Source organism: Suncus etruscus, chromosome 3 (assembly GCF_024139225.1).
Source record: "Suncus etruscus isolate mSunEtr1 chromosome 3, mSunEtr1.pri.cur, whole genome shotgun sequence".
NCBI classification, from domain to species: Eukaryota; Metazoa; Chordata; class Mammalia; order Eulipotyphla; family Soricidae; genus Suncus; species Suncus etruscus.
The window spans coordinates 105,754,793-105,769,316 of record NC_064850.1 but is presented as its reverse complement, the minus strand read 5'-3'; the positions used below and the strand labels follow the sequence as shown (position 1 = coordinate 105,769,316).

General features: G+C 43.3%; 1 protein-coding gene across 1 annotated transcript in view; it reads right to left on the bottom strand.

Moving 5' to 3' along the window:
• PDGFC (platelet derived growth factor C) overlaps positions 1 to 9,005 on the bottom strand; it is a 218,649-nt gene extending 209,644 nt beyond the window's left edge. Inside the window, exon 1 of the mRNA XM_049769629.1 lies at positions 8,775 to 9,005. Coding sequence (XP_049625586.1) covers positions 8,775 to 8,892 — 118 coding nt within the window. The 5' untranslated portion in view covers positions 8,893 to 9,005. The remainder of the gene's footprint in view (positions 1 to 8,774) is intronic.
• Positions 9,006 to 14,524: the final 5,519 nt, after the last annotated feature.

Here is a 14,524-nt window from a genome sequence, read left to right as displayed (position 1 = left end):
ATTCTGCATGCAGTCCATTTTGTGAATGAAGTATGAAACCAGCTCTTTGTTTACAGCAAGAAGGCCAGGGTGCAGTGTAGACACAGGCTCAGCTGACTTGAGTGGGGCCAAGGCCAAGCAGCCTGCCCTTCTAAGGAGCTCAAAACTCCCCAGCAGGGCTAAGGACCTGGATGAAATTCCAAGTCGACACTGTGAACTATGATCACACTAGAGCTTTCTTGTGGGTTCACTGCAGATGCTGTCAGAGCTGCAAAAACATCAAGCCATCTGCAGACAGAATCCTATCCAACACTGTTCTACCTCTGCTCAGACTCAACATAAATCCTGCCTACCCCTGGCATTGGTCATTATTACATGCTTTTTTCTATGCCTCCTATCTGCAGTGTTGGCTCCTCCCTCTGCCTCTATTACCCACTTCCCAACTTGCCACCTCCTCTGTGGGAACTTTGCTTCTTGTGAGACTTTTCTAGGAAGATTCAACAGTGCAACGACTCCATGAAGGATTTCTGAAGGGAAAGAAAGCAAACAGTGTTACCAGAGCACTCGGAGCCCAGAACTAATGGCCCGTGATTTGAAAGAATGAGCTGCCAGTCTGCTTAGAACTGTTTCCCTGGGGCAGCGCCTGCACCTTGTTCTCCATGGACCAGGCACTCAGGACTGATCTTAGGAAAGTGCAAGAGGCTCCATTAATATTTGCTGACCAAAACTAAAGTTCTGAGAAAACACTAGACCATGTAACCCCTCCAACAGGCACGTGAGTCCGAGACTGGACCTAGACTCTGGACCTTGGTCATTTTGTCCATTGCTTATGGGACCATAGCTAAGCTGCTGAGTCAGTGACACTAAGATATTTTCATTCTATAGCACAGAAAGGTGATAAAGATAAACTACTGTCGGCAAACATTGGGTTCAACCTTGGCAACTAACAGGTTGTCTTAGAGATTCATTAAAGAAACATTACAGACCTGGACACCCACGAACAGTCATTGAGACTCAGCCAATCACCCTCCTACCAATTACCCCAAGACTTTTTGAATCCTCTGGGCACTCCTCACTAGTCCCACCCCAGTTCATAGAGAGAATTGTCACCTTGCAAACTCACAACTTTGCACTTCCTATGCATGTGTTTTATGTTTGTGGATGTTGGTTTCTGTCCAAGAACAGATGCCCCCTGGCTTTTGCCTATAGAGCCCAGGAACCATCCTAAGCCACACCTCATTGGAAGAATGCCAATAACCAAAAGGTCAGTAGCTCAAAGAAATCAGAGTTTGAAAACAAAAGAGAAGTTAAGCCTATAACCAAGAGAACAAAATTAATAAAGAAGGTTTGTTTTGGGGGAGCTGGGCGGCCAGTTCCCAGAGGCAGGAAGGTGGTGTGTGAGGTGTACTGTGAAGTCTGATAAGAAATAAAATTGTCGACACTTCATATCAAATGTGTCCTCAAGAATGCAAACACAAAATGAGGTAATGATACCAAAAATATCATTCTTAGTCATTGGCTTTCATGAAAAGCATAGTTGGCATGATGGTGTTTTACTAAAGCTCAGCTCCTTTTGTTCTCACATTAAAAAATTCCCCAAATACACACACAAACACACACATGTCAGTGAATCCTGCATTGAGTACATGAATCACGTCCATTGCTATGAATTTATTGTCTAATGCTTTTGTTTTTAAGATAAAAAAACTGGAATATGTCTATAGAATATCCTATATGCTATATAGATTCTATGTATATTCTATATTCTATACAAGTGCATATCTATAGAATATGAATATATATATAGAATATTCTATGTTCCCTGCAATATTTTATATAGAATATTATAGAGGATAAGCAAAATTTAATATTGTGCATTAAATCTACTTGAAAAGAGTGATAGGCTGTGCTTTCTAAAGTTCATTAAAACACATTCATTTACTAATTTCTATAATACTTATAGTATAGACATAGCCTCCTTAAGAAAATTTTCAAAATCATAGGTCTTATAAACAGCCATAGTGAAAGGTTTTGAAGCAAAGGCAATCATTCTAATGTCAATTAATCTCATTTTTGTTAATAAGCCAAAACACTAAAAGAAGCATTGGCAGTTTCCCAGACCTGGACACTATCTTCAATAATATCCCAACTGGCACTAGTAATCGTTTTCAAGGTCAGGTTTCACATTATTTAGCAAAATGGTTTCTATCCTGACCAGAAAATTATAATCCATGAGGCTGGGCAATAGCACTGTGGGTAGGGCACTTGTCTTGCAAGCAGCCAACCCAGGTTTGATCCCCAGCATCCCATATGGTCCCCAGAGCATTCAAGGAGTAATTTCTAAGTGCAAAGTTGAAAGTAACCTTTGAGTGCCACCACATGTAGACAAAAACCAAAAATAAATAAACAAAAATTATAAAAGAAAAATTATAATCATTGAGGTTTTGGTCATCTTTAAATAATGTGGTCACCTGGCATTGTTTCCCTTCCTATTATCTTAAGCAGTATTTTAGTCCCAAGGAAAAATTTTCGCATCACTTCCCCTGCAAAGCATGCAGCCCTTTAGAATGATAAAGATGTACTTTGGGGCTTTTAAATAATGCATTAGATTTTTAATTTATTTTTTCGTCTGGTTTGGGTTGGGGGCAACACTTGGTGGTGCTCAGGACTTACTCCCAGTTCTGTGCTCGGGGACCATTCCTGGTGGCAGACTGTCTTTGGTGCAGGGATCAAATCAGGTTTGGCCATCTGCCAGATAAGCACCTTTCATGTCAGTACTAGCTTTCTGGATCCCTGCAGTGGCATTTGAAAACTAAAATTCCGTTTGACTAATTGGTTCCTCCATATGGCAAATACATCACAACTGGAGCAATTCAAAACTGCAGCACTCCACAATGACCTTGAAAGAACCTTTGGCTCTCTCAGGCACACTTCACACATTGGTGAGGAGAGGCTCATGGGATACTTCTAGTGCTAACACTCTACACACAGTATTTATTGCTCCTGTCTAGACTGTGCTAGAAGTTAGCCATGAGCAGAAAGCAGAAGAGGCAAGCGTGCTGATTTTGGAGGCACAACAGTATTCAGAACTCGGCTATTCGTAATAGACCTTGATGGAAATGACACAACACCCTATCTAAAGGGAATCCAAGTGTGGAACAGTTCTGGCATTTGTGAAAAAGTAACTAACATCAGTTCCAGGAAATTGACACCTTGTTTTGTTCCTATTCCACTGGTCAAAAGCTACACTTGCCTATATTGTAAAGGCAGTGAGATATCCAACCACAGCCAGTTAAAATGAACAAGTTTAGTTTCTTCTGGAATAATTTCAGAAAATATGGGTATTCCAAGACAACAAAAGACAGTTTTAAAGATGGGCTTTTAGATAACACCATAGGTAAAGGACTACGTCCAGAACCATGAAACAAATTAGTCAAATGGTAAATCTCTCTGTTTCTGTCTATCTCTGTCTCTCTGTTTCTCTCTGTCTCTTTCTGTCTCTCTGTCTCTATGTTTCTCTGTCTCTGTCTCTCTGTCTATCTGTCTCTCTCTTTCTCTTTCTCTCTCTCTCTCTCACTCACACACACACACACACACACACACACACACACACACAGAGTCTGAGCACCATTGTGAACTCTGATGCTCCCACAGCTCAATAGGCACACAAGGTCCAGGCTCTCATGGAGGTAGTTGCTGGGGTAGGTGTCTAACAAAGTTATGAACTAATTAACAAGGGGAAACTGTCAAAAAGAAATCGATACTATGGTAATAATTAACCTCAGTATGGTAACGGCTAATTTAGACTCAATGACTGGAAAAGACATTCCTCTAGAAGAGAAAATGGCACCTGCAATCAAAGCAGCTGGCTGGTATTTGTCAGAAAAAAAGAAGAAACCTGTAAGAAACAACCCTGAGTGGCAAGTGGTACTTTCCTCTTGTCTACTATCTCTCTGGGAGCAAGAGCTAAAATGAGAAAGAGGGAAAGAAAGAGAGAGAGTGAGAGAGAGAACTTTAAGAAAGAGGCTTCAGAGGATTGTGGAAGTTTATGAGTCCTAACACCAAGAAGAGCTAAATGGCCTGAATCTCCAAGTGTCAGGATGTTTAAAGACACACTCTTATTGATCAATCAATCAGAAAGGTGGCCTGCTGTCCCTGATGCACCCCACATTAACCCTCTAACTCCCAGATCATATTTGCTTTGTCTGGGCAAAGTTGAGCTGGTCCCTTCCCAGCCTCCACATAGCTCAGTTTAACTGAGTAGTCCTGGTGAATACCATCTCCAAATCAAAGATCAAAGATGTACTCAGAAGACAAGAAAAGGAGATTTGAAAACAAAACAAGTCACAGAGGCAGTGGTGTGGAAAATGAATAGACAGGGACTACGTTAAAAATGAGTTCCATAGAAATTATAGAGGACTCTATACCAATACTCTGGTTCTGAATCATGCTTTGTAAACAAAACTATCAGAAACATCCAAATTAAACTAGGTGGATGAAAGAATTTAGATTCCAACACCTACCATTGTGGCTCAAACAAACAGAAGCTAGGAATGAAAATGTGGAGTTCTGGAAAAGTTGGTGGGAGTGTGGGAAGGCAAGACAAAGGACAGGATTGCATCCACACACTGACGTATTACTTATTTAGCATATAATATTCTCTTCAGAAGTCTAATTCTAATCCACAGGGCATGTTGTAGATAAAAATGGGCTTAAGCACTCCAAGCAATATGGCAGCAAGTAATATAAAGTAGATACATTAAGAAAAGACTCAGAAAGGAAGAAACAGGAGGGGACAAAGCTAAAATGCTGACACCTGAGAGCTTGATCAAAAAAAAAAAAAAGTAAGAAATAAAAAAAAAACATGCTACTAGATCATTGTGCAAGGAACTCAACAGTTTAACTATTGGTCCTTGAAGCTTCCTAAAGATCTGTGTACTTATTTGGTGAAGCCTTTTGGGGGTCAATACAAAGTACTGAATGTAGATTAAACATAGATGATAAGAATGTTGGAGGGGAGTTACCCTACATCAGATTGGGGCTTTTCATCACCTTTTGTGAAAAACAATATTCATCATTACATAATGACACTTTTCTTCAACTTCCTCAACCATCTCAGAGCAGAGAACTAAGAGGAAGTTTAAAAGAAAAAAATGTCTATAAAGAACCAAAATATATGTCACAAAGGTCATGCACTCTAACTTAGAGACGCATTCAGAGGAAAGTCCCTTTAGTCCTCAGTCAGGTCTGTTTACTTAGTGACACCAGCCAAGATCTGAGGATTGAAATAGAACTTTGCAGAGACCACCTGAAAAGGTTGGAGAAAGGACAAAGGCAGTTTAGCTGGAATCAGGTGGTCACAAAAGAAACCCCACTGGGATGATGAGTCAAGACAGTCTCCAGATACTAGACCCATGTACTCAGATAGGCATTATTCACAGCCCCATCTGCCACAAACATCCTCACAGAAAAGAGAATGTATCTTAAGTGATGTTCATGAACTCCACCAACTTAGCTTCCAAAAGCATATTCCATTTATCTACATAAATGACCAAAGGAAATGAAAACAGCTAAAGAGGCATCTTCATCTCCTTAAAATTTTAAACCTTCATCCATCAACTTGTGACAAGTAACTCTTTGCGCTATTAACAACTGAGAAAGTAAGAATGGGTAGGATTGACTGCATTTTGGATATGGTGTTCATGATTGCTACAGCTCTAATTCAGAAGCATCATCCCAGGAATTGCTGGCTTCATTTCATGGCAGCCTTCTCTAAAACAAGTGCATACAGTTAGCAGTATTTTTGCCTCTGCACAAAAAGCTGGGGCCAGAAGCCCTGTGTAAGTCATATTCTGAACTTTTATCTCCTTCTGTAAATGAAATCTGTAGACCATTAGATCCTATGTGAGCCTTCAGGATTAGAAGCCAGGTTAAGAATCAAGGACACAAAGCTAATTTATCAACCTGGAAGATAATGTTATTCTTATAGTATGTGGCAGGAATAGAAAATATAGTATTAATTCAAAAGCAGGACACTAATAACAATCAGCACTCATCCCTAGAAACAAATGTTGGCTATTGTGCTAAATTTCCATTAATGACACCTCTTGAGACATCAAGTTAATATTGAAACAAAGTGGGACTGGGGATTTGATAAGCGTCAACACAATTTTGGAATGAATACTTTAGGAGAGAGGTTTGGGGGAGGAAGCTCAGAGGCAAGAGAGAGCTTGTTCTACAGTCACAATGTCGACAATTTATACAGAATACTTAGAAGATGTTTCCTCTAAATGAAGCATTGCGCAACTAGGCTAATGACATATGTATTGTTTAGTTTTGCAGAATTAGACAGTCTATCAAAAATTCATTCTGACTCAAGTTACGTACCCACAGAAGGGAATAAAAATCTAAAAAAAAAAAAACTTTTTTTAAGAAAATAAAGCAAAACTTGAGGAAACGTGTTCACATTCCAGCCGGGTCTTCTTGAGCACTACCTACCCAGAGCATCAAACCTTGGAACCCTCCCGGAGAAACAACAACCTGAGCATGTGCAGGAAAATAGCTCTCGATCGCCCTCTAGTGCTGGCCAGTCCCAGATCTCTTTAGCTGAAAAGCTACAAGGTGAGTTGTAGTTCTCCTCTACCTCTAGTTACTTCCTACAGCCAACCCTCCCAAGAGCTAAACATAGTCCAATGCTCTGACCACAGATTAGGAAACAACCAGCTTATTTTTAGCATCATGCATTTAGGAATGGAAAGGGGCCCAGCGTCTGATGGCAATAGAATGTGTGTCTGTGTGTGGCCTGGCTTAATGAACTCACCTCTACTTGGTTAAGTGGCCAATGGCTGCATGAGAGCTCTGGGACCCATTACAAAGTGATGATGGTATTTGGTTTACAAAACGTGTGACAAGGAAAGGACAATGAGAGGCAAAAGCAGCCAAAGAAATCAGGAAAAGGACAGCTGCCAGCTCCAAGCAGCAGGAGAAATGATAGGGGAAGGGCACAATCAAAAGCAGAAACCAGAAGCCAGGGGTGTTACACGTGGTCATTTTGGAGATTCTTGTCTAGAAAGAAGCCATATTTTGAGCTGGACATTTATTTTACATGAGAAAGAACAAAGCTTGGTCTGATCTGTTTCCTGCCAGGGTACAGCTGGTGCTGTAGCTCCTTTGATCACTTTTCCTCAGTCCTCTGCAGCTCCTGTGATTAGAGATAGATTCCTCCACTGCCCTTTGATCAGCAGCTCAAGCTGCCTGCAGGTGCCATGTGCCATCACATTAACCAAGTGTAAGAGGCAACCACTCAAATATAGGCTGATAAACGTGATACCTTGGATTGTGGTAAATGTAGCCAATCCTCCTCTCCACAAAATCCCAGGGATTCTGTTCTATTTCGGGGGAGGACCAGGATGTCCTGTGCTTTCTTAAAGATGAACACCTTAGAGGGTTTACACTCAAAGTTGAAACTTTGAAACTTCCCCCAATACATTAAGAGAACCTTGCTGGGATTGAAAATAAAGAGCAACAGACCATTCTGATTTGCTAGGTTCATTTGTTCTTCCTGTGTTCATTTGGCCCGGTTAATGAAGTGACTGCATTCTTGCATTCAAAGTAGATGATATTCAAAGCAGTAAAAACATGTACATTTCACTTCAAATAACATTTAAGAGCCACTACTTGTAAACATGGTGTTTAATATTCCAATTTTAGACGGCCTGCATTAACATTGTGGTTTCATGAGCAGGATAAAATTTCTATTTACAAAGTATCCTCAAAAATGACTTCATAATGGTAGATCAAGAGAAAAAGAGTTTAGAAATTGAATGATGTAAATCATATGGGGTTCAGAGGCTAAGCAAATTACACACCCTGAAGCTGCCCTGGCTTTATGAAAGGAGCCTTTCTCCAGCTCTTTGCAATCCCAGCCCAAGGGAACTTGCATCTGAGAGTTTTCTAAACATTTCAGGTACACTTGAAAGCTGAAAGTAATTCTCATTTCCTATGCAGGATTAAGTCGTTTCCAGCACATACAACATAGCAGTCATTCACCAACACATATAAAAACACACCAACCAGAAAGGTAAGGACTTCAGAATACAAAGGCACATTAAAAGAGGGGGGGAGTGGGGGTGAAAGAGAGCGCCGCCAGAAAATACACTTTTCAATTCCTCCTAAAGACGTCCACAAGGCCTCTTGACCTCGGTATTTCCTACCTACCGCCTAATTGAAGCCTTTTCCACTTAGCGCGCTTCGATTAATGCGGCTGATACGTTTCCTGAAACACCCCCGACCCAATTAAAACAAACAACAAAAAAATAGAACCTCCGAGTCAAGTCAAACATGCCAGGGCTCATTCATCTAGGATTCGTTTTTCTTTTGAGAATGCCTCTAACGTATCATTCTGGCACCCAGAGGTTCTCCTGCACTGTGTGCAAACGTTTGAACTGACGTTCACAATCCTTCCCAGAATGTCCTCTGAGCAGCGCTGGGCAGCGGCACTTGAGTTGCTCTCCCCAGCTCGGCGGCAGATCCCCAAAGTTGCAAACTACATTTCACCTCCAAAAGTCCGTGCCAATGAACGCAGCGCGCATTTGCATGGCTCGAGCGAGACCGTGGATTCCTTCCCCTCGCGGGCTGCTGTGTACATCCCAGCCCGATGCACAACATCAGCGTGAACACACACACACACACACACACACACACACACACACACACACACACACACACACACACATCCTCCTCCAAACCGACCGGGGGGGGGTGGGGGACTGGCGGGGGGTTGGCGAAAGACTCACCGTTCTGCTCCTTGTTGCTGGAAAACTGGAATTTACTACTCAGGTTGGACTCCGCCTGAGCCCCGTGTCTCTGGCCGGCCAGGGCAGATGTCAGCAGGAGAAGCCCGAAGAGGAGCATTTGGCTGACTTGGGGCGCGAGCTTGCACTCACCGCGGGCACTTTGCAAGCTGCGACTCGGGATTCTCTTTCACCACCGCCAGGGGAAGAAGGCAGCTCGGGGTTGGTGGAAGCTCTGCCGAGCCTGCTCTGGCAGCGGAGAATCGCAGGGTAGTTTCCACATAATCCCATCCAAAAAAACTTTTTTTTTCCTAGAGCCCTCTTCTGTGTCTCCAGTTTTTTTTTTTCTTTTTTCTCTTTTTTTCTTTTTTTTTTTTCTGAAAAGGATCAAAGCCAAACCTGGACCTGAACCAGTTTCCCAAGGTTTAAATAAATCCTGAGCCGTGCCGGAGTGGTGGTGGTGGTGGGGGGTGAAGGGGGAGAAGGCGAGGGAGGAGAGGGGGAGGGTGGGGACGCGGGGGAGCGGGGGGCGGGTGGGGGCAGCGGCGAGGAGTCACCAGCAAAAGTTGCTCGCGAGCACCTGTCAGTGTCGGGGCCGGGACGGAGGCGCCAATGGCAGGGTCGCGCCGGGCCGGCCCCGCGGCTGCAGCAGCGGCATTGGCGGCCCCGCGGGGTGTGATCAATAACAAAAGCTGCCAATCGATGCGGCGCGGCGGGCGGGCGGGCGGGAGGGCGCCCCTCGCCCCCGCCCCACCACCCCCACCCCCGAGGGGGAGGGGGCAGGAGAAACAACGGGAGGTTCTCCGCCGCGGGAGGCCCGCGGGGGGCTTCGGCTTCCCAGCCAGACCCCGAGCTCCGATCGCGCCCGGTGGCCGAACTGTCTGTCGCGCCGATCCCCGGCACCTGGTTGGAGTTTTGTCGGCGATCAAAGTTCACCCCCCGGCGCCCCTCCAAGCCCAGGGGTGAAACGCGGCAGATCGGGGTCCCGGCGGGCCGCCCCAGCCTTTCCCCGTCCCCCTTTCCCCCTGGCCCTGGCCGCGGGCTCGGTGCAAACTTCGGGACTCCGCGAGGCGTCTCGGCACCCGGCGGAGGGAGCAGACCAGGCCGGACGGCAGCAGGGACGCTCGGCTTGTCCCCTCCCCTTCGCTACCTGCCCCCCCACTCCACCCCTGCCCGGCGGCGGGCGGGAGGAGGGGGCCGTGGGCCGAGCTGGGGCGCAGAGCCCGGCCGCCGAGCGGAGGGGGCTGAGCCCGGGCCCCGGGAGCGGGAGAGGGCGGGGGTCGGCGCCTCCGGGAGGGGCACCTCGGGCCAAGCCGCCCGACGGGTTGTCCAACAGGTGCTGGCAACAGATCGGGGTGCTACGGGGCTCGCTATCGACCCCAGGGTTGTTGGGGGCTGCAGTCAGAGTGGGCCCTGGTTTCTGTGCACGGGACACCTCTCAGACTGACTCTCTCTCTCTCTCTCTCTCTCTCTCTCTCTCTCTCTCTCTCTCTCTCTCTCTCTCTCTCTCTCTCTCTCTCTCTCTCTCTCTCTCACACACACACACACACACACACACACACACACACACACACACACACACACACACACACACACACACACACACACACACACACACCAAAAGAGGTGGGAGTTGGATGCTGCAAAAGGAAAAAGAGAAAGAGAAATTTCCGCCACTCTCCTTCCACGGCCTCCCGTGGTCACGACTCGTCATTAATTTTCGAGGGGATCCCCGTTCCCACAGGACTTGGTCCCAGACTCTTGGCGGGCGTTTCTGGGCAGAAAGACAGGAAATTGGAGCTCAAAGATTTCCCTTCCTTTAGTTTCCCTCTATCTCAAGAGGAGCCCGGACACTGAAGTTAATGACAGCGAGCCAACAAAAAACCGGCTCCACGCGGTAGCCAGGGCGTGCAATGGGAGCAACAATCAAGCTCGGTTCTAGGAGCCGGTGGGACAGCAGGAAGAGGTCCCGGAGAAGGAAACCAAGACACATAATTTGTGGTCCAGTTACATCCTTGCATCCTGCCTTCCGATCCAGATGGATGCCTCCAACATAGCTCGTAAACAGTAAAGAAATGCCGCCTGATCTCGCTAAACATGTCTTTCAAACAATTCGACCAGGATGCAATTGGGACTGAAAAGAAAGAAGGTGTGGCCTTAAGTTGCACCCTGAATAGAATGGGATCTCTAAAAGGTTCCTTTGAAATAACTGCCTTTTCTGTTCTTGCAAAGCAGCAAACCTTGGGAGCCTCTCTGAACAAGGATTAGGTGCAGTTGGGTGTTGAGCATCTTCCCACTGGATTACAGCAGTCAAGTTAAACATTCCAAAGCTTCCTGCTGCCTTAGGAACACAGACTCAGGCCACAGGAAGGCCTATCTGTTTCTCAAGCCCTAGGTCCACTTTTCCATCAATTAAAACCCTACTAAACCAACTTCTCTTTGAAAACTTTACTCATATATTCCATTCATTCATACTTATTCCTTGACGACTTCTGGCTTTTTAGTGCAGCACTTGAAGGCAAAAAAATAAGCCTCAGTTTTTGACTTAGAAATTATTTCGGGGGCCAGAGCTATATAGCACAGATAGTAAGGAGTTAGCCTTTACACTTGGTGAACCAAGGTTAGACCTTTGGCATCCATATGTTCCCTCAGCACCACCAGAAGTGATTCCATAGCACAGCCAAAAGTAAACCATGAGCACCACCTGTGTGGTCCCAAAACCAATAATAATAATAATAATAATAACAATAATGACAATAACAAAAATAATTTAGTTTAGGTAGGAGGGCTGAAAAGCACCTGTCTATGGTCCCTGACCGAGGTTCAATCCCTGGACACACTTCCTCCCCAGTAGCATCACCAGGTTAGAGTAAACTGTTGAGTGTCATGTGTGCTGGGAGCATGCCCCCCCATACACACACCACCCACCCACCCCCACACACCACTTAATTTATTCCACATTTGCCCTTGGACCAATATAAATCCTGTTTGTACACTAAATGTCTTCCACCCCAAAAAAATATCCCTCATTGATCTATGAGCAGGGTTGAGTTTGTTATTTGGGTGCTTTTTATTTTTACTCACAAAATGAAGTTATTTTATTAAGGGTACATTTTCATCATTTGTCATTAAAAAATGATTCCCTAGTTTTTTTTACCTTTGCTTAAGTTGAATATTCTAATCAGGGTTTTTCCAGTTGAGACTTTCTATGTTCACAGAGTTGTGTTTCTTGACCACCCACGTTGAGGTATTTTATGGGGGTGGGGGTGTCTGCAGATTTAATCCATTTGCTCTGGCGAGATTATAAAGGTGATGACTATCCTTTATTTTGTATCATTTCATATTAGCTCGAACAGTCCCTGGCCCAGGGGGATAATAAATAAACACTCTTGACTGACTGACAGGTTTCTTTATTGGAATCACTTACACTCTCCCTGGAATTTCAGCATGAAGGTTATATTTGAAAAGTTACAGATGATCTAGAATAATACTCTACGTCTGCGTTTTACCTCATCCGTATTCTGGAGATTGATTTGACAATTGCCTTCTAAATAAAGTCGGCCAGATGCTCTGACCTGACCTCAGACAAAATCATGTCCACATTTCCCTGTTTCCTTCCATGTACTTGCATTGTTTCTACTGAGCCTGCCCCTGGCATAGCCCATTTCTTTCAAGGTAGAGCCTCTGCCTTCAGATCCAAGATACTTAAAATCCTTTCCTAGCCAAGTGGCATTCTTGTCTTGAAAGTAAATGTTGTATTCAAAATCTGTCCCATGGCTAAACAATATATTTTGAGTCAACATGACTTTCTATCATCCTAAAACACTTTCCTGGAGGAAAGGTATCTGGTTTGCCAACCAAGAAAAAATACAATTGCAAGCATTCTTTGTGGTTTGCATGTTTTCTTAAACTTGAAGAAGGAGTGTGCACTCTGGCTGAACGAATGAAGAGCATTACCTATAAATTCCTTTAAAGAACATTGCAGAATGTACTTGGCTATTCACATTATAATTTTAGGTAGGTGAGTACATGTCTTTTCTCTTTTGTTAATGTATAATAATACATTAAGCAAAACTGCTACCCTTTCAGTGATCAAAGGAGGGAGAGAACCAGGATATAATTTTGCTTCTGAAAATCAAATAACACAAATTTTGGTGTTTTCTCTTCTATTTCAGTCCTTACACACACACACACACACACACACACACACACACACACACACACACACACACACGTACATGCTTGCACCATTCATTTGAGACTTTTTCACAAAGCCTTTCAATATGGTAGTATCAAATAATTCAGCCTTAATTCCTTGATAAAACTCAAATCTAAATATTCTTTCTACTTCCATAGTGGCTAATAAGCAATTCTTCCTTTTACACTATGAGAGTAAGAGCGCAGAATACAAAATAAATGTCACTCATGACTATAGGGATAAGTCTATAAATATAAAAGAAGAAAATAAGCAGCCTCTGCTAGTCACTCTTTTCTTATGCCACTCTCTACACAGCTTTGAGAAACATGTGACTTCTCTCCATCTGGTAGCTACCACGTAGTCATAATCAGTTTTATTTTTCAAATTAGAAAAAAACAAAATATAAGAAGTTCTTATATTATATCCTTTTGTGATGAGTCACCTTATTCCTTCCAATGTGACAACTGATAATCTAAAAATGACTTCCTTGATGTGGCTAATTGTAGAGCTTGTGCAAAGATCTTCACAGAAGCAAGTGTACTTTTGCACTCTTCATTCTTTAGGGAAGGGAGTTTGGATTTTGAAAGTTAGAGGTGTTTTGTCTGGATGGTGACAAGACAGCCCTTTAGATGATTCTCTGTTTCTTCCTATGGCTGCAAAATTAATTATTTTTAAATCCTGGTTAACTATACAAGGATTTCCCATCTGCCCACCCCAAATCTCGAAATTACTAGTCTGATTCAGAACTCCAAGGGACTAAGTAGACAGAAACAGCCACTAAAAAAAGAGAAGTCCTTGTAGCCTTTGATCATTTCAAAGATAGATCACAACAAAAGATCATTTCATGGGGAAATAGGGGCCAGGGACTTAGTCTGGTTTGACTCCAAATAGACCTTGATCTAGAGAACTTTGCTGTCTCTTTTTTCTTTCCATGAGAAATTTGTCCTGGATTCTATCTCAGTTTTCCTTAATGTTTCTGAGTTCTTCAGTTCTCGAAGCTATTAGACACTAATGGTAAGACTTCTTCAACTTAATGTGCCTTAATGTGGTGACTGGAAAGAGATACTAACCTGTGCTTCTGAAGTTTGATCAAATTATTCTTCCTATAATGGTTGCTATTATCTTACTAATACTACTTATATAAATAACTTTCAATTGAAGTACTTAAGAAATAATATTTTTTACCTGTTTTATTCTTACTTTTATTACCATTATCTTTGAAAAACAAATTCAACTGAGAAGCATAATGAAAGAAGAGAAAATCTTGGAAATCACTGACTAGGCAAGTATGGAATTGTATTGTATTCAAGAAAATTAAATAAATGATGTGTGACTACCCATATTCTCGTTTGTAATATTTTTGTTGTCCTAGGAATAGTAACATCATCTAAAGAGTCATGTATGTCCTTGAGATAAAGGGAAAACATAGTGCATCAATTTTAAATAAGAAGAAAATATTGTTATTAGTCAAGAACAGATGGCCAATCTCGCACAGCTTATAGACTCACACTCTGGGAATGTGAGTCTGAGAGGAAGGGGCATTCCTTAAAAATGT